Source organism: Galeopterus variegatus, unplaced genomic scaffold (genome assembly GCF_000696425.1).
Source record: "Galeopterus variegatus unplaced genomic scaffold, G_variegatus-3.0.2 Scaffold1731, whole genome shotgun sequence".
NCBI lineage: Eukaryota > Metazoa > Chordata > Mammalia > Dermoptera > Cynocephalidae > Galeopterus > Galeopterus variegatus.
Genome location: NW_007727842.1, coordinates 143201 through 164760, shown reverse-complemented (window position 1 = coordinate 164760; position 21560 = coordinate 143201). Strand labels below are relative to the sequence as shown.

The 21560-nt window shown below is 37.8% G+C and overlaps 1 protein-coding gene across 3 annotated transcripts in view; it reads right to left on the bottom strand.

Annotated features, from left to right (window-relative positions):
* SMAD1 (SMAD family member 1) overlaps positions 1–21560 on the bottom strand; it is a 77114-nt gene that overhangs the window by 33973 nt on the left and 21581 nt on the right. For all 3 annotated transcript variants that reach the window (XM_008578627.1, XM_008578625.1, XM_008578626.1), the window contains exon 2: positions 7695–8274. In XM_008578627.1, the coding sequence (XP_008576849.1) occupies positions 7695–8094 (400 nt within the window). In that variant the 5' untranslated portion in view covers positions 8095–8274. The remainder of the gene's footprint in view (positions 1–7694; positions 8275–21560) is intronic.

The following is a 21560-nucleotide window of genomic DNA, read 5'->3' as shown; positions in this document are numbered from 1 at the left end:
ATGGCTGTCTTAAGGAAAAGCACTAGTGGGACTGAGTCGTGAGCTCAATTAGCTGCTGTTGGGAAAATATAGGAAAATAGTCAGGGCCCCTCAGATATTCAGAATCTTGCCGAGCATTTGATATAAATATGCACGTGCCCAGGTGTTCCCTGGTTGTCTGATGTAGACGCACATGTGAACCCAGGTGTCCTGGGTTATGGACTTAAGTATAAAGGACAAGTGGCTCTGATCCACAGGGCCCCCCGCCCCCACTGAAGGCTGTTGATGCTAGTGCCCCCAGAATGCCCCGAGAGGCTGCCACTGGATCTTTCCCAATAACCTAGTGTTGACCTGCACGTGAGGGGTTTGTGCTCCAGTCTGTACAATAGGTTTGAAGGGTGTGAGCCCTAGCCTTGACAACAATACAAATGGAAACTTAATATAACTAAAATAATGAAACATGCTGGCTTTAGCTATGAATTGCTTTAACAATACAACTGGCTAGTCCGACAATTGCCTCAGCCATACAATTAGCATAGCTATGGCCCTAACCCAACAACTGGCATAGTTGCGTAGCTTAACGGCTGCTTATTCATGGAATACCATTTTTAAAATTGAGATAATTGTAGATTCACAAGCAGTTCTCTGTAAGAACAGAGAAATCCTACTTACCTTTACATCACAGTCAGAATACTGATGTTGATGATGTCAAGATATAAAAACTGCCATCGCTCCAAGGATCCCTCAGTTTGTCCTTTTATGGCCAGCCCCGCTCCCCTCCTGTCCCCATCCCCTCCTTAACCCCTGGCAACAAACAATCTGTTCTCTATTTCAATAATTAAGACTTTTTCTCCAAGGCAAAATTTACCAAGCCATGAATTACATGGTGACTGAGGCAGCCAGAGTCAAAACTCTCATTCAATCAACAGGTGAAGAGGATTTTAGGTGTATTTTAATCTAAAACAGCTGGCAGCCATTATGCTGAAAATGAGAGCACCTGGAAGCTAACTCCAGGGTGTTACTGTAAAGATCAAAATTGAGATCTCAGAATTTCAAGCTCAGGTTTAATAAGGCCTTTCAAGTTAAGTTCAAAGTGCAGAAGATAATTTTCAAGAACCATGTGGAAAAACAAAAAAAAAAGGCCAAATGGCAGGAAGTCTCTAGTAAGACATTTTAATAGCAGCAGATAGCAACCGAATGGTCTTCTCAATACCACAGTTAGATGACTTACTTAACCACTGTTAGCATTTACTTTGGTAATGAAAAAGAAAACCTACATTTAATTCAACCACTAATAAGTAGCCTTGATCCTGAAGGGTAGTAAAAGTCCAAGTAAACAGTCCACGTGTTACATCATTAGCAGGGTCATAGTCTTCAGAGGCTCTACAATCTTTCTCTTTCCTGTAAGTGTCCACACATTTGCAGAAAAAGAAATCCCTAACATTTTCTACTTTCCCAAAGATGTATTTTTTTCAGTAATGGGCAAAGTAGTACCTTTCAACAAAATGAAATTTCTTCGCCTCACAAACTCTTTGCCATTGTTAACTATAATAAATACAAGTTGCTGCAAAGTGTTTCTCTAAGTTTCATTTTTGTCCCACTATTTTTATGATCTTATTTAAAACAAAAAATGGCATAGAATAAACTACTATTACTTGAATCAATAAAATTATTTTTGGTCAAAGAGATATCAAAAGATATCCAAAAGAACAATTACAAAACTTGCACTGAGTTAAATGACAAAGCATGGCTTTCTCCCCAACTTCTCCACCGAATTAAAGACACCTTATCACATCTTATCAGAGTGCTAATTCATTAATGAATATCACAGAAGGAAAATTCTGGAAAAAGCAAGTCAATTAAAATACCTGTATCAGAACATGCAAAATTCAAAATGCTGAATGATTTAAAAAATTTATTAGTATCTCTTTCCAATAAATTGAGAACTTCTCCTAGACAACTGGACTTGATGACTTGCCTGGAAACTTTAAACCAGTGGTTCTCAAACTTTAGCATACATCAGGATCACCTGAAGAGCTTGTTAAAACACAGATTGCTGGCCCCATCCTGAGAGTTTGTTTCAGTAGGTCTGTGGAAAGGTTTAAAAATTTGCATTTCTATCCATTCATCCATTGATGGGCACTTAGGGTGATTCCATATCTTGGCTATTGTGAACAATGATGCAGTGAATGTGGGAGTGCAGATATCTCTTCAACATACTGATTTCAAGTACTTTGGACATATACCCAGTAGTGGGATTGTAGGATCATACGGTAGCTCTATTTTTAGTTTTAGGGGGAACTTCTGTATTGTTTTCCAAATTGGCTATACTATGTACATTCCCACCAACAGTGTTATAAAGGTTCTCTTTTCTCCACATCCTCACCAACACTTATCTTCCATCTTTTTGATAACTACCATTCTAACAGGCATGAGGTGATACCTCATTGTGGTTTTAATTTGCATTTCCTTGCTGATTAGTGATATTGAGCATTATTTTTTTCAAATGGAATACCATTCAGCCTTAAAAAAATAAGAAAATTCTGTCATTGTCGACAACATGGATGAATCTAGAGGACATTATGCCACATTAAACAAGCCAGGCACAGAAAGACAAATACTGAAGTCCCCCATTTCCCATTCCCTTGTTTTTTACCTGCAGTCAACCATGGTCTGAAAATATTAAACAGAATACTCCAGAAATAAACAATTCATAGGTTTTAAATTGCATACCATTCTGAGTAGCAGATGAAATCTCATACCATCCCACTCCATTCTGCCTGAGATATGACTGTACAGCGTGTCACCCTTTAGTCACTTACTAGCCGTCTGGGTTATCATATCTACTGTCGCGGTATCACAGTGCTTGTGTTCAAGTCACTTTTTACTTCATAATGGCCCCAAAGTGCAAGAGCAGTAATGTTGGCAACTTAAATATACCAAAGAGAAGGCATAAAGGAAACACCCTTAGGTGAAAAGGTGAAAGTTCATGACTTAATAAGGACAGAAAAAAAATCGTTTGCTGAGGTTGCTAAGATCTTTGGTAAGAACAAATATTCTATCCATGAAATCGTAAAGAAGGAAAAAGAAATTTGTGCTAGTTTTGCTGTCGCACCTCAAGCTGCAAAAGTTACAGCCTCAGTGAATAAGTGCTTAGTTAAGGTGGAAAAGCCATTAAATTTGTGGAGAGAAGACATGAACAGAAACGTTCCAACTGACGAAAATGTGCTGTGCCAGGAAGCATTGAGCCTATACAAAAACTCCAGCAAGGAAATGACTGACACCAAGCCATTCATTCTAAGTAAGGGATGGTTACACAGATTCAGGAATAAAGAAGGTCAACAGTAGCCAGACAATATGCCACAATGCCTATGTCATTCACCTCGCTTCATCTCATCACGTAGGCATTTTATTATCTCATATTACAAGAAGGTAAGTACAGTACATTATGGTATTTTGTCAACAGTAGCCAGACAATATGCCACAATGCCTATGTCATTCACCTCGCTTCATCTCATCATGTAGGCATTTTATTATCTCATATTACAAGAAGGTAAGTACAGTACATTATGGTATTTTGAGAGAGAGACTACATTCACATAAGTTTTACAGTATATTGTTAACTATTCTATTTTATTATTGTTGTAAATTTCTTACTGTGCCTAATTTATAGATTAATCTTTATCATAGGCATGTATGTATAGGAAAAAACATAGGACATATAGGGTTCGGTACTATCTGTGGTTTCAGGCACCTACTGGAGGTCTTAGAATGTATCCCCCATAGGTAAGTGGGGATTATTGTATCACAAGGTCTTACTTACACGTGGAATGCCAAACCTACAGAAGTAGTGAGTAGAACAGTGGTTACCAGAGGTGGGGAGAGGCGGGGTGTTGGTCAAAGGGCACAAAGTTTCACTTAGACTGGAGGAATAGTTCTGGTGATCTACTGCACAGCATGGGGACTATAGCTAACAATAATGTATTGTGTATTTCAAAACTGCTAAAAGAATGAATTTTAAATGTTCTCACCACAAAGAAATAGGTATGAGCGATAGTGGATATGTTAATTAGCCTGATCTGACCATTCCACAATGTATCAAAACATTACATTGTACCCCGTAAATATATATAATTATTATTTGTCAACTAAAATAATTTTGCATTTCTGACAAGTTCCACACTTGATCTGGGAACCACACTTGGAAAACCACTACTCTAAACCTAGATACTCTCAATTTTTGTTCAGTTTTTCCTTGAGTTGATGGGACTTCAGTAGAAAACACCAAGTTATGCTTAAACTGCTAAATGGCTCTTTGAAATACTTCATTTGAGGTAAAATAGTGGCACAGTTCAAAATAATCCAGTGTTGAGCTATGTATGTGCAGTTTAGAATTCCAGATCCCCTTTTTTGTATTTCATAGAAACAATACCCAGGTGTGCTCCAAGGAGCTTTATATAGAGAAAATACCTATTCACTTCTGGGAATATGAGGGCCCTTTGCACTTTGATTTAGTGGGGCTTCTCCTCATAAGGTACAGGAATTGCTTCACAGTGGTCTCTGGAAAAAGTCCACTTCTTCCAATTCTCACATCAAACACACCACAATATGAAAAATATAAGTCTAATCCTGATATGGTTGAATTACATAGATCTTAGCCTCAGCCTCAAAGTTTTCTAGAACTGTTATTTTCATGGCTCACAAGATTCTTAGGTAAAAGGGAGGCTGAAACAACATTCATGGAGTATTAAAATGTCTATTTTAGCCCTATCAAACCGTTTATTAGAACATGTAAGTTGTTAAGAGTAACAAAATCATATGAGTACTGGTTTTAACATTTCATCTTATATCAGAGATCTTAGTAACAGCAATGAAATCATCCAAGAAAGATGATGGTCAAAGGGTATGGACAAACTGAGGACTCGTCTCTAAAAAAATGTACAAATGACTACACAGATAAATTAAAAACAGCGTTTTCACTTAATGGCCAAGTTTATTAAAATGTGCTAGCTGCTAAAACTAGAGATGTTAATAACACATGTGGTCCCTGCCCTCATGGAGCTTTATTCATTACACTGCAGAGAAGGCCAACAGAAAAATAATTATCAGTGAGAAGAACAGTATGAAGAAATTCAGGTTGCTATGGGCAACACAGATATAACCTACCTTGGGGGTGGAAAAGGAGGTATCAAAGAAAGGCTTCCCAATGAAACTGACGTCCACTAAGCTTAGACCTGGAGAATAAATTAGAGCTAGGCAAAGATGGAGGAGAAAAGACAAGTAGAGGAAAAGTGCATTGAGTGTTTCCATAAAGTCAAGCGCACAAAGCAAGGAAGAGTAGGGAAGGAAGCTGGAAAGGTAGACAAGGACCTCTATACAAGACAGAGCTCTGTACAAGACTTTCCAAAAGCAATAGGAAGCAGGAAGAGAACAGGATCATATATGCATCTTAGAACATCACTTTCTGTAGTATAGGAATGGACTGAAGGGGGTGACTAGTCAGGAGGCCCCACTGCAGTATGAGATGAAGTGCTGGAAGACTGGTGCAGAGTTGAGGGGAGGGGAGAAAGAAGACATGTCCGTAGTGTTTTCTAAACAGCGAATTTTGGCTTCAGAATACCTTTCATGTCAAAACACCTCTACTTTCTAGTTGTCTGACACACAGGTCACGTAATTAGTAGGGGCCTATTCTGTCACTTGTGCAGTCAGATTAAAATCTTCCTCATGGGCCGGCCCAGTGGCGCACTGGAGAGTGCGCCGCTTGGGAGCGTGGTGGCGCTCCTGCTGAGGGTTCGGATCCCATGTGGAGACTGGTCCCCGCTCACTGGCTGAGAGCGGTGCGGGCGCAACACCAAGGGTTGCGATCCCGTTGGCGGTCGCGGTACGGGCACGACACTGAGGGTTGCGATCCCATTACCAGTCAGGAAAAAAGACAAAAAAAAAAAAGGGAAAAAAAAAAAATCTTCCTCATGTACCTCTCAAAGTTACTTTGGAGATCAAAAAATCATACACCTAGATAATCTTGTTTGTACATATTACTTATGCACAAGTATTTTCTCCAAAATTCTTAGTTCCATTTCAATTTCTGGCTAAAAGGGGACCATGTATCTCTGTGTTGAGCTTTTTTTAAAAAAATTTTTTTTACATCATCTGATATAACAAGCAATAAAGAATGTCTATATTGAAACTAATAAGGAGAATTCAACATGGTTGGTGGAAAAAAAGCAATTGCACTCCTAGACAAGAGCGTAATGTTTAAAAAGATACAATAAAAACCAGCTATCTAGAAATAAATCTAAGAAAAGATGTACAAGAATTGTATGGAGAAAACTGAATAATTTTATGCTCAAGAGCATAACTATGTCAATCTTCCCCAAATGAAATCAATGAAATTAAAATAAATCCCCAGAAGATTTTTTCACAAAATTGACAAGGTGATCCTAAAGTGTATAATCTAGAAATCACAAAAACATAACATTGAATGAAAATAGCAAGTTGTAAAAGGAAACTCCAGTATCATAACATTTTAGAATATACGAAATAACATTATATATTGTTATGGATTCATACATATGTAATAACAGTATAAAAACATGCATGAGAATGACAAACATCAAATTCAGAATAGTAGTTACTGAAGGGAAATCCAGAGGGGCATTACAGGGGTTTTAGTTTATGTGTAACATTTTATTTCTTAAACTGGGTAGTGGATACAAAGATATTTGTTACATTTTCCCCTATTATTTAAGCTCTCCTTGTATGTCTTAAATATTCCACAAAAATATAGAATGCTTTTTATTTGAAAACCACATTATTATGTGATCTAGCCCAGTAGTTCCCAAATACTAATCCAATAGCTATACCAGCAACACCTGTTAAAAACACAGATTACCAGGCTATCCCAGGATCAGAATTTCTGGGAAGGGAGCCATGCGATTTTAATGCACAACGTTTGGGGACTCTTGGGTAAACCACTAGATATTAACAGCCAATCCACCAACAAAATTGAACTCAATCTGACAATAAGATATTTAAATGCTTGCCTGAATATCTAATCACTTTCTAATTGATCCAGCTGTCTAGAATGTGGATGCAACTTGAGGGCAAAAGTACACAAATTTTAAAATATATCCTTTACTCCCCAAAAAGGTCATACATGTAAAAACCAGGAATATCTTATAAAGTAATACTGTCAAATGATTCAACAGCAGAAGATAATTACTTCATATCCTCCACAGAGAATATGTAAGAGCAAAACTCCATCAGAGATGATAAAAAGTGCTGTTCTTAAGTACGAAGTAAGACAAGTCACTGGCAACTGCCCTCATGAGGTACGTAGAGGGCAGCACTGTGCTTTCCTTTCCTAATTTTCTTCCCTTGTAGCACAATTCACAGCTAAATTAGTCTAAAGAAATGCACAGAACCAATGTGAAACATAAAAAATAAATTTAGAAAGAAAACCGTTTATTAAAAATTAGAGGTATTAGTACTGAAGAACAATTTTCATAGCCTGCTCCTCAGAAATAAAATTAACTAGAGAGGTCTAAGCTGTTATAATATATGCAATACTCAAGGGCTCACACACACACACAAAATTTCCCCAAATATTTTAAAATTACAACTAAAAACACAGAAAGGGGTTATTTTGATGTTCTAAACAACATGAATCTGCTAGGGGGCATACAAAGCACATCAACATAAAATGACTCACTTACCGGGGCTTTCTACTCGCTTATAGTGGTAGGGATTGATGCAGACCTCCTTCTGCTTGGAACCAAAAGGAAACTCACAGCATTCCAGTGGTTTTAGTTCGTGGTGACTCTGAAGATCGGGCCAGCGCCACACACGGCAGTAAATGACATGAGGCAGTCCCTTACGGTGGGAAACTTGCAGCCTGCCATCCAGAGAGCGGGGAATGGTGACACAGTTACTTGGTTGCCCCGGGCAGCTCAAGGCCTTTTCCAGTTCCTCCATGGCACCTTTCTTTTTCTTCAGTTTTTTCACCAAAGCATCAACTGCTTTCTCTGCCCATTTTTCTTCTTCATCACCCTGTTTCCACCCAAGAAGTCTCTTCACAGCTGGACTTGTGAAGGAAAATAAACTCGTCACATTCATAGTGGCGGAACTAGTTATATACTCCTTGGATATGGTGAAACAAAGGAGTCTCCAAATGCAATAGGACAGCAGGACAGAGATCAATTTATTTACATAGGATTCTCTAGTTTCTTAGTTTGAGGTCCTGAAAAGTAGAAATTACCATTCCTAGTGCTTCCAAAAGTAATCTAAATTCAGCACCTAGGGGGGGAAAAAAGAAAAAAAATGTTTAAAATTAACTCTACCACTGTCTTGGACTGAGTGTTCCCTCAAAATTTGACTTCCACTGTGACAGTGTTAAGAGGGTGGGAAATCCTGTTATGTGTACTTGAAAGGTGGGGTCTTGAAGAGGTGATTAGATCGAAGGACCATGCCACAGTGAACGGATTAATACTAGTGGTCAGGGGTGTGATTCTGAGGGCTTTAAAAGGAGCGTACATGAGGAGCTATCTCTTTGTTCTGTTTGTGTCATCTTGCGATGTGATACGCTGTGTAGCTGAAGCCACCACCAAGGAAGGCGTTCACAGGATGTGTTCCCTGGACTTTGGACTTCCCAGCCTCAGAAACTGTAAGCAATAAATTTCATTTTCTTCCAAATTACCCAGTTCTGTGTATTTTGTTATAAGCAACAGAAATGGACTAATACAGGAAACTGGGACCAGAGAAGTGGGGTGTTGCTTATAACAAATAACTTGAAAATGTGGAAGTGGCTTTGGAACTGGGTGTTAGGCAAAGGTTGGAGGAGTTTGGAGGACTCAGAAGATGACGGAAAGATAAGGGAAAGTTTGGAATGTCTTAGAGACTGATTACATGGTGGTAAACAGAGTGCTGACAGAAATATGGACCATAAAAACCATTCTAAGGAGGTCTCAGATAGAAATAAGGAGTTTATTGCAAACTGAGGCAAAGATCATCCTTGCTGTGAACTGGCAAGGAATGTGGTTGCGTTGTATCCATGCCGTTGGACTCTGTGGAAGTTGGAACTTTGGAGTTGTGAACCAGAGTATTTGGCAGAAGAAATTTCTAAGCAGCAAACCATTCAGAAAGCTGCATGGCTACTTGTAATAGCCTATACTGAGTTATGGCGGCAAAGGCATGACATAAAGCCAGAATTTAAAAGGGAAGCAGAGTATAAAGATTTGGAAAATTTACAGCCTGGCTATGTGGTAGAGAAGCAGAGCATTTTCAGAAGAAAAATGCAGTGATTAGTACAAAAGAAAGGTATTATCAAGAGAAGGGGAAAAAGGCCCTGAAGACATTGCAGAAGCCTTCCATTTTAGGCCCAATAGACTAGGGAGACAAAATGGTCTTGGGAAACATGCCTGAAGAACCCTCCATGGGCTTGCTGCCCAGGGCTGCCTCAAGATGTTGCTTCCTGCACCCCTGCTGCTCCAGCCTTGGCTAAGTTGGCCCCAGGCATGGCTAGACCTGCAGCTTTGAAAGATACAAAACAGAAGCCTCAGTGGAGTCCATGTGGTGTTAAGTTTGCAGGCTCACAGAATGCCAGAGTTGGACAGGCTTGGGAACCTCCACCCCAATTTCAAAGGATGTATGGAAAAGCCTGGGGGTCCAAGAAGAGATCTGTCACAGGGGCAGATTCACCATATAGAGCCTTTGCTAGAGCAATGCCAAGAGGAAATGTGGGGTTGGGGTTGGAGTTGCAGCAGACAAACCTCATCAGCACCATGCCTAGTGGAGCCATGAGAGCAGGACTGCCATGGATACACCAAACTTGTGGAGCTACCAGCATGCTACGCCACCTGTGAGAGCTGAAGCATGGCCTAAGATCATTAAAGCCATAGAAGTGGAGATGCTGAGGACTTGGGGACCCAATCCCCACACCAGCATGCAGAGGACATTGAACATGGAGTCAAGGTACATGATTTGCCAGCTTTGAGATTTAATGCCTGCCCTTCTGGGTTTTGACTTGTTTGGGACCTTTTACCCCTTTCTTTTGGCCTATTTCTCCCATTTTGAATGGGAATATGTACCCTACGTTTGTCCTATCATTGTACCTTGGTAGTAGATAACTTGTTTTAAATTCACAGATGGGACTTAGAACTTTCGATTTTTGAGCTGAAACAAGTTAAGACTTTGGAGATGGAATGAATGTAATTGTATGTGAAAAAGACATGAGTGCTGGGAAGCCAGGGGTGGAATGCCTTGGATTGACTTCCCCCCAAAACTTGACTCCCACTGTGACAGTATTAAGACAGTCAGAAATCCTGTTATGGTAATTGGAAGGTGTGGTCTTCAAGAGGTGATTGGATTGTAGGACCATGCCATAGTGAATGGATTAATAATGGCAGTCAGGGGTGTGGTTCTGAGGGCTTTAAAAGGAATGTGCATGAGGAACTATCTTGCTTTCTCTGCTTTCACCATTTTGCAATGTGAGACCCTTGGGTCACTGTTGCCAGCACCAGATGTGTTCCTTGGGCTCTGGGCTTCCCAGCCTCAGAAACTGTAAGCAATATCTTGCTTTCTCTGCTTTCACCATTTTGCAATGTGAGACCCTTGGGTCACTGTTGCCAGCCCCAGATGTGTTCCTTGGGCTCTGGGCTTCCCAGCCTCAGAAACTGTAAGCAATACATTTTGTTTTCTTTATAAAACACCCAGTTCTGTGTATTTTGTCATAAGCCACAGAGACTAATACAACCACACAACCACAATTTATTAAGTAATAACTGTGTGCCAGGTACTATTTTAAGTGCTTTACGTATTACAGTATGCTATGGACTAAACTATGTTCCCCTAAATTTAGTATGTTAAAGCCCTAGACTGCAGTATGACTATATCTGGATATGGAGCCTCTAAGGAAGTAATTAAGGTTAAATGAGGACATAAGAGTGGGACCCTAATCTGAAAGGATTGGTGGTCTTATAAGAGGATGAGAAAACTCTCTTCCCCACCTCCAGCCCCACTCATGCACAAACTGAGGAAATGCTATGTGAGGGCACAGCAAGAAGGCAGCCATCTGCAAACTAGGAAGAGAGCCCTCACCAGAAACTGAATTGACCGGAACCCTGACCTTGGACTTTCCAGCCTCCACAAGTCTGAGAAAATAAATTTCTGTTGTTTAAGTCACCCAGTATATGGTATTTTATTATGGCAGCCAAAGCACACTAATACACAGCATTTAATTCTTTTAATAATCCTTTGACTTAGATAATACCATCACTGTCATTTTACAGAAGAATAAACTGAGACAGTTTAAAAAGTGGTATGTCACTGTTTATATTAAGTTCTGGGACAGAAGCAACAGATACCTTAGTGCAAAAATGTCCAAGTTCTTAACAGATATTGTAATGTTTTATATTTAGATCATTTATAATCTCTAAAAATATACTTCAAAACACACCTCAATCAACAGAAACTGAAAACAACAGGAAATAAGAAAATACATTAGGGTAATATTTTTTCAATAAATAAGCCTGTTTCTATAGGCTATAGGACAAGGTAGGACATTTATTACCTGCTTGTAAATATTTGCTTTTCACTGAAACAAAAGGATGAAGCACATGAACACATACTGTACCAAATTTTTTGGTCACATTTTGTCATTTAAACCTTCTGTTTACTCTTCATCAGATGAAAACACAAAAGGTGGGAAAGGTTAGAGGTTAATTTTGCACAAAAACTGGCTAAGATGGAGCCATGTATCATACCAACCTCCTCCCAAACCAACCAACCAACCAACAAATAAATTAATAAACAAAAGCCCAGTTTTTTAAAGACATCAAAGAGCAACCAAGGTACTCAGGACTTGAGGGGCCAAGATCATGGAGAGACAGGAAAGGCAATGAAGTGAGCTGAACATTCTTCACTGCTTTTCCTCTCAAGGCATTTGCCAATGCCTATGGTATAAGCAGCAAGAGATCTAGTAGCCAAGCAGAAAGTGGCAACTAAGAGACTAAAAAGCTAAGCAGAGTTTCCACCAGTTTCACAGTGCTGAGGAGAAAAAATAAAACAAACAAAAAAAACTGGAGGTGAGGGCCTGCCAAGAAGAAGGAGCCCTGGTAAATACTCTAGGCTTTCAGGTGAGCCTCCTGAAGGGGTATCCCCCCCTAGTAAAAGGGCAAAAAAAATTGGTGCACAAATGCACAGTACATGGGCTTCCTCTTCTTCTTTACCCTTATCTTAATCCAAGACTGAATCATGGTGATGAGTATTGCTCTCTAACAGCTTGCCAGAAGGAAAATAAATCCTCTGTAGAGGAAGATAACATCCCAGACTCCACAATTGTTCACTCACAATGTATAGTAATCAACACAAAATTACCAGGCATACCAAAAGACAGGAACAGAACAGATTAGAAACAGACCAAATAGGTGATCCAGATAATGGAGTTACCAGATACAGACTTTAAAATATTAATGATTAGTAATTAATATATCAAGGAAACAGAAGATGAGAATTTTAACAGATAACTGGAATCCATAAAAAAGAATGAAATAAAAACTCTAGAACTGAAAAATACAGTAACTAATAAAGACTTTAAGTAGATGGCCTTAACAGCAAATTAGTTACAGTAGAATAAAGAATTAGTGAGCTAAAAGACAGATAACTAAAAAAATATATACAGACTGAAGCAAAGAGAGAGAGAAAGAAGGAAAAGAACTGAAGAGACATAATGGATATGGTGAAAAGGACTAGCACTATGTAGCTGGAGACCCAAAGGAAGATGAGAGACTGACAGAATCAATATTTTTAGACTCAGGCTGCAAATTTTCCTAAAACTGACAACAGACATCCAGCTATAGATTCATGAAGCCCTACAAGTCCAAAGAAGGATAAATACAAAGAAACCTACAAGTTTAAATGTGTCATATCACAGTAAAATTGCTGAAAATCTAAGATAAAAATCTTTTAAAAAGACATTACTTTCAAATAAGTACAATAAGATCGACAACTGACACTTCAACAGAAACAATGGAAACAAGAAGACAATAAAATGACATCTTTAGCAGGCAGAATGTAAATAAATAGCTGGTAACTTAGAATTATACATTTAAAGGGAAAAAATCATTCAAAAATAATTGTGAAATAAAGATGCTTTCCAACAAGAAAAATCTGAGAGAAATGGCTTCCAGCAGACTGGCACTAGAAGACATAATAACAGGAATTCTGTAGGGAGAAGGAAAAAGATTCCAGAGAGAAGAAAGGAACTGCAGGGAAAAATGAAGAGTGTTTGAAGGGTAAATAAGGGCAAGTCTAGCAAGTCCAGGTGATACTGATTTTATAAAACAATAATAGGAATGTCTTGTGTTTAAAATATATGTAGAATTAGGGCCGGCCCGGTGGCGTACTGGATAGTGCGCCGCTTGGGAAGCGCGGCGGCGCTCCCGCCCGAGGGTTCGGATCCCACATACAGACCGGTTCCCGCTCACTGGCTGAGCGAGGCGCGGGGGCAACGCCGAGGGTTGCGATCCTGTTGCTGGTCCCCGGTCCGGTACGGGGGCAACACTGAGGGTTGCGATCCGTTGCCGGACACGGAACAAAAGACAAAAAAACAAACAAACAAATTAAATGTGTCATATCACAGTAAAATTGCTGAAAATCTAAGATAAAAATCTTTTAAAAAGACATTACTTTCAAATAAGTACAATAAGATCGACAACTGACACTTCAACAGAAACAATGGAAACAAGAAGACAATAAAATGACATCTTTAGCAGGCAGAATGTAAATAAATAGCTGGTAACTTAGAATTATACATTTAAAGGGAAAAAATCATTCAAAAATAATTGTGAAATAAAGATGCTTTCCAACAAGAAAAATCTGAGAGAAATGGCTTCCAGCAGACTGGCACTAGAAGACATAATAACAGGAATTCTGTAGGGAGAAGGAAAAAGATTCCAGAGAGAAGAAAGGAACTGCAGGGAAAAATGAAGAGTGTTTGAAGGGTAAATAAGGGCAAGTCTAGCAAGTCCAGGTGATACTGATTTTATAAAACAATAATAGGAATGTCTTGTGTTTAAAATATATGTAGAATTAGGGCCGGCCCGGTGGCGTACTGGATAGTGCGCCGCTTGGGAAGCGCGGCTGCGCTCCCGCCCGAGGGTTCGGATCCCACATACAGACCGGTTCCCGCTCACTGGCTGAGCGAGGCGCGGGGGCAACGCCGAGGGTTGCGATCCTGTTGCTGGTCCCCGGTCCGGTACGGGGGCAACACTGAGGGTTGCGATCCGTTGCCGGACACGGAAAAAGACAAAAGACAAAAAAATATATATATATATATGTAGAATTAAAATGCATGACAATAGCAAAAAAAAAAAAAAAAGGCAAAAAAGGGTAAATGAAGATCCTTATACTACCCAGGCCATGGTAATAAAGCACTAACTTATTATGGGTATAAATCATGAATTCATGCCATAATGAACTGTAACAACCTAATAGAGGCGATAAAAAATATGAAATTATTTCTTAAATCTAATTAACCCGAAGAACATAAGGAGAAAAAGGGAGCAAATAATAGATGAGACAAACAGAAAATAAGATTTAAATCTAATCCCCAATTTATCAGCAATTACTTAAATATAAACAGACTAAAATATGACAACTAAAAGATGGAGGTGGGGGTGGGGGGGACACCACTTATCTACATTGTACTTACAAGAGACACATTAAATATAAAGACACAGGAAAACTGAAAGCAAAAAGATGGAAAAAGATGCATATTCTACCAAAAAGCTGCACAGCTATCCATTCAAATAAAATAGACTTTAAGAAGCATTACCAGAGATTTTAAAAAGCGGGGGAGGGAGGGCTTTCATAATGTTAAAAGAACTGATCCACCACGTAGATATCACAATCTCAAATTTTCAAGTAATAATAATCTCAAATACATAAAGCAAAAACTGGCACAATTAAAATAACAAATAGACAAACCTACAATCCTAGTGAGAGATTAACATAGTAACTGATAAAACAGGTAAACAAAAATTGATATGAAAGAGTAACATGTTTAAAAACTTGGTCCAATTCAATGTATATAGATCACTGCTCCCAACAACTGTAGAACACATAGTACTTTCAAATACTCATGGAATATTTACCCAGATTGACCACATAACGAGCCACAAAGCAAATCTCAACATGTGGCAAAGGAGTATAATCATATAGAATATATCCTTTGATTTTAGTTTAAGAAGTCAACAAAAATATTGTTATTAAAAATAACCACACTTTATTTTTATTATTTATTTCAAGAAAGAAATCACAGTGGGAATAGAAAGTATTTCTATCTGAAAGATTATAAAAATATGACAAAGTAAAAATTGTAGGATATGACTTAGCAATACTTAAGAGGGAAATTTATAGTCTTAAGTGCATATATTAGAAAAGAAAAAAGCTGAAAACTAATGTTCCATGTGTGTACCACCAAAAAAAATTTTTTTTTTAAAAAATGGAACAGTAAATTAAACCTAAAAAATGTAGAAGGAAATGACAACAGAAAAAATGCATATATTAGAAAAGAAAAAAGCTGAAAACTAATGTTCCATGTGTGTACCACCAAAAAAAAATTTTTTTTAAAAAAATGGAACAGTAAATTAAACCTAAAAAATGTAGAAGGAAATGACAACAGAAAAAAATTTTTTAAAGTATACTATAAAATCAAAGTTGGCTCTTTGAAAATACTAATAGAACTGAATAAACCCGTAGCAAAACTGATCAATAAAAAAGACCCAAATTACCAATAACTGGAATAAAACAGGGGAAATCATTACTGGTCCTCAGAAATTAAAAACATTATGAACAGCTGTCACAGCAAATTGTGAATGTGTACAGCTACACTGTAATAATCTACCCATCTATCTGTCTTCCTCACTACAGGAAAATCATTTGAGGGACTATGTCTTACTATTTTCCTATCTTTGCAGCCCAGCACATTACCTAGCACATAGCAGATTCTCAATGAATGTTTAATGAATTTTTAGCTCATGAAGAACTTAGGGAGGCCAAATGTGGCACTTCAACTTTATTAAGTAGGCTACAGGGACTTGTTTTCTTTTTTAAAGTAGAGTTTCACACACATTTACTAGTTCTTTTGAAGGTGGTATTTTCACCCAGCAGAAAAGAGAAAAAAAAACTATGCTATTATTAAAAGTCACACTTGGTCAGAGTGTACCTATTGATATGATAATTTACTTTTTTACTAAAGGTTTACAAAAGAAGAAGAAAGACAACTTCTTAATGGGCCTCTAGTAACAATTCACAGAGGGAATATATTTCTTCTTATTCTATACATCTTTCTTCTTCTCCAAAAAGTCCTTTTTAATATTTTAACCAGTGATTTTTTAAAGAGAATTGGTAAGTTTACATCAAAACCACTGGGGCTATTTCAAACGCTAATGAGAGTTTGTAATATAAAGCGAATGGGTTGCGGGGGAGGGAAGTGGTGATGTATATAAGAACCACCATTTCAGACCTTTGTCTTAATTATTCAAAGTGACATTCATTCATCAAAGCTATAGTGAGTGCCTGCAAAGTGTCCGGCACTTGTGCTAGTCACAGGAGACATAGAGGCAGAGATGTCTAATATCCTAAAGGAGAGCTCACAATCCCATGGAAGAGCCAGTGTGTAAACAACTAACTCCCATAAAGCAAAGGACTAACCTGCATGCTAATTGTAAAGGACTGTGCTGAGTTGTCTTACCAGGCCATATCCAGGGCCTCAGCCAGAAGGAATGCTGTGATTATACCAAGGTAGACCATGGGCACAGATAAAGAAGAGGAGGAAACTCATGTATTGCGCATTTGCCCACCACTTACTAACTATAAAACAGTGTGATAAAAGTGATAAAAACAAGTATAAACAGTGCTATGGTCTGAATGTTTGTGTCCCCACAAAATTCATATGTTGAAATCCTAACCCCAAAGGTGATGGTATTAGGAGGTGAGGCCTTTGAGAGGTGATTAAGTCCCTGAGGACATAATTTTATAATGGGATTACAAAAGAGACCCCGGAGAGATCTCTCTTGCCTTACACCATGAGGTTACAGTAAGAAGAGGTCATCTAGGAAAAAGTGGGCCCTTACGAAACACCTACTCTGCCTGTGCCTTGATCTTGGATTCCCCAGCCTCCAGACTGTTTCTGTTGTTTAAGTCCCCTGGTCTATGGTATTTTGCTATAGCCATAGGACTAAGAAAAACAATAATATATAAAAGCTGAAAAGGAGAGATTAATTGCAGGGATTGCAGGAAGTTTTTCCATAGAGGAAATATCGGACAGGCCTTAAAGGAAGAACAGCATTTGCAAAACAATAGAGCTAACATTTAAGTGCTCATTACATGACACACTGTTCTAAGCACTTTACATCTATTAACTAATCTTAGCCACAAACCCTCTGAAAATACTATCATTGTCTTCATTTTACAGGTAAGAAAAGCAAAATATAGAAAATTTAAATGTCTTGTCCAAAGTTATGTACATAGCTGTTAAGTGGCAAAGCTAGGATTTGAACCCAATTTGCCAGGCTCTAGAGCCTGAATTTTTAAACTACTTTTCTAAATCGCTAGTTCTAACAGACACATAATAAAAATACTAGGGTTTAATATGACTGGAGATGATACAGGCTGATATGAGGGACAGGGGCAAGATTGTGAAGGGCCTGTGATACATCTTATCCTGTGGACAAGGAAGGTTTTAAATCAGAGTATCCACGTGATTAGATCTGTTTTATAAAGACAGCTAAGGTGATATCCTCAATATGGGAAGACCTCTCCCTACAGGGAGCAAAAAATAGAATTTAAAAACCTACCACCTCCAAACACTGCAAAAGTCAATGTCCTGATGTCACTCACAAAAATTAAAAGATCACAAATCTTTACATATAAACATGTACAGATGAAACAAAATGCAGACTGATGACTATTTTTTGCCTACTTGAGTTAAGCATTTTTCTATATACAAGTCAAACAAGTAACCTCACATAAGGATCTCAATTACTCCATGATATTACGGCCTTGGCAAGACAACTTTTTTTCTGCCCCTTTTTGTACTTCCTGTTCTAGTTTATGTCAAAAGCCAAGTAGCCTTATTTGTTTAAAGTGCAAAATAAAAACATGAGTCAGCAAACAGAGATTTCCTTTCCTCTTATTCAAATACAAACATTTCATGCTGATGAAAAAGAAGTATTTGTCTAGTAAAGAACCCCCAACAGCCTTAAAAATACTAAGATCTTTGTTCCAGTAACTTACACTTCAGAAATTTACTCTAGGAAGATACTGTGACCTGGAAGGGAAAAAAAAATTTTGCACAAAGATTTTCATCACAGTATTATCTATAATAGAAAAGACAAAAGAGAAACATCTAACAATTGGAAAATAGTTAAGTAAACTGTATACATCTACTCAATGGAATATTACATAGCCCTTAAAAATTATGTTTATGGGGCCAGCCCGTGGCTCACTCCGGAGAGTGTGGTGCTGATAACACCAAGGCCACGGGTTTGGATCCCGCATAGGGATGGCCAGTTAGCTCACTGCATGAGCGTGGTGCTGACAACATCAAGTCAAGGGTTAAGATCCCCTTACCGGTCACCTTTAAAAAAAAAAAAAAATTATTGGGCCGGCCCGGTGGCGCACTGGAGAGTGCGCCGCTTGGGAGCGCGGCAGCGCTCCCGCCTAGGGTTCGGATCCCATGTGGTGACCGATTCCCGCTCACTGGCTGAGCGTGGCGCGGGCGCAACACTGAGGGTTGCGATCCCATTGCCGGCCAGTAAAAAAGACAAAAAAAAAAAAAAATTATGTTTACAAAAACTGCATAATAACTTAGAAAAATCTTTAAGCAGAATATAAAATGGTATAGTTAGCATGGACAACTGTGTAAATATACCAAAATATTAACAATGGGTAAGTTTGGAAGATTAGTAATGTCTGTCTCTCCTACATTTCTAAACTTTTCAAACATTCTTTAATAAAACATAACTTTCAAAAATTTTTAAAAAGACTTTCTCTGCAAATATTTGCTAATTACAAAAGAGCAAAAATTGCTTCATGAGCTCAAAGCCACACACATACTCTACTTAGCAGTCACGTTGGACTTATGGTATTATCTAGTTTGGGAAGTAATAAACATGTAGTTTAAAATGGGATTCTAAACTCACAAACTTTTCTTATGGAATCTTACCCATGAAAAGGATTTCTATCAGTACTGCCCCAAGCCAAATAAGGAAAACACACTCACGATACTCCTCCTGACATGGCTATTTAGTTTTGTAACTTTTGTGGTATTCCTTAATGTTAAAAGGAAAAAAGTGAAAAAAATTTAAAATACTCTTAATTGCTGTGTAACTTGCTTTATATTTAAAGGAAACCTAATTAGCCAATTGCATAACAATGGGCATTTTTCTTCATCTTGGCCTCATCTAGTAAAGAAACATGTAATTATCCAACTATGTGAATATCAATAAAATATACTCTGCCATTCAATACCTTACAGATCCCAAATCCCTACAGTTTTAAAAGTAAATTATTCTAATTTGTATCTGAAGATATGATTTTTAAAAAAAGAAAAAAAGGAGGAAAAGCTGCCAAGTGTAAAAAACCAAGTACCATTAACAAAAGATGAGGGGAAGAAGAGACAAATAAGATCCAATCACCCTTTATCAGCTTCAGAGTAGAGGCTGGTTTACAATTCTTGCACTGGCATGGAATTCAGTGGACTAGACAAAATAAATGATCCCATTAAATATTGAGGGAATAAAGAACTATTCAATAAAATAAACATAATACATAGGTTCCAAAAAGTGACTGGGTGGAAAAAAAAAAAATCAAAGACTCTTAGTACATTAAAAAAGGCAACTGACAGAAGATAAATGGTCTACTGTTAATGAAACAAGCAATGCATTTTTATTTTCACTTCTTGTCTTTAGTTCACTACACTGTCCTAACTAACGATTAAAAAATCATGGCATAAGGATCAAAAGAATTAAGGAACTAAAAGCATAGGGTATTGATTAACTCTGAAACTGTCTGAAACTGTTCATAAGTTATTAAGAAAAGACAACTTTATAAAAATTTTGTTGGACTCACTTTTTTTGCAAACATGTATTTCCAAGTAACGAAATAAATCAACTGTGTGCATATTTCCAGACTTATACCACTAGCTTTCTTCTTATACAGATGGATTGATCTTGTGAATACACAGGAAAAGTAAGTTCCCAGAACCGATCTACAATGGGGCTTCAGAGTGATCACAAGCCAGTTGTAAGAATTTTGTAGTTCAGTATTTTTAATATATAAAAGCATTTCACTATATCTCACTAGATGCCATGGAGATGTAAAATACCTCAGAGAGACACTGTATAAAGTTATCACTAGCAGTATTAATTAGTTCTATGGAAAGGTATGTGTCATCTACCCTAACATCCAATGATAGGACTCAAGGCCTGATGAGACGAATTCCTGCCTCCTCTGAAATGCTTAGCTAAATTAAACATCAAAATAGGTCAAAGGAGAACACACCAGGGGACCTGTAATGTTACTTTCATTACTCCAAAATGGACTACTGTTTTTTAACCTGCTTGGTTTCACTTAAATAATCAAGTCAACCATATACTCATAACAAAGGCAGAACTGTAAAAACAGATCATGATTCTCAAGGAGGCTAAAACAAAGACACCCTAAAAAATTCCTGACATTCACAAAAACCACAGACTCGTAGAAGACTAGACACTACAGGTTAGAGTTAAAAATGCTTAAAAAGACAAAGACTGCCAAAAAATAAAATAAAATAAAATCTCAGATTTAATGCCAGTAAATATTTTAAAACATAAAGAGCAATCCATAATTAAGTCAAGAACTGCAATGAGCTTTGTTGGTAAGAGTAAGATGGAGAATTCACAAAATGAGAGGAATATCAATAATCAAAATCATTAGGCCTAAATAAAATCAGGTTATTGAATTAATCAGATGTCCAGAAGAATTGGGAGCTTGCAAACTTTTGATAAAGCTAAAACACCTATTACTTAAAAGTGGAACAACGGACAACCTACATGAGTCTGGCCCAGCAGGAAGGCTGAAGCAGAAACTGGCATACACTCACATTTCCAGATGGAGAAACAAGCCTACCCATAAAAATAAGTCATGAAGACAAGTGGAGACAGTACTATGGAACAGGTAGAACGTAACTGTAAGTAGTATCAACAGTAAACAGTTCCTAATAAAAAGTATGAAAAATTACTGTACAGTTCCTTAAGGAAAATGACAAATCTTTATCTACTCTTAAGGTAGACAGGAAAAAGACAAGTTTAAAGTTTCCTACACAAGTTCAATGCCATTACAATGAATATAAAAACAGAGATGGATCTAGCTATTTCAATCTCAGAAAATGCCCTAAAGTAGTAATGCTTTGTGACTTGGTTTCAACAAATAATCTGCTCAAATGCTTCTTTTCCCCAGTTACTCCTATTAGGAACTAATTTGGTTTTTTTTTTTTGTCTTTTTCCGTGTCCGGCAACGGATCGCAACCCTCAGTGTTGCCC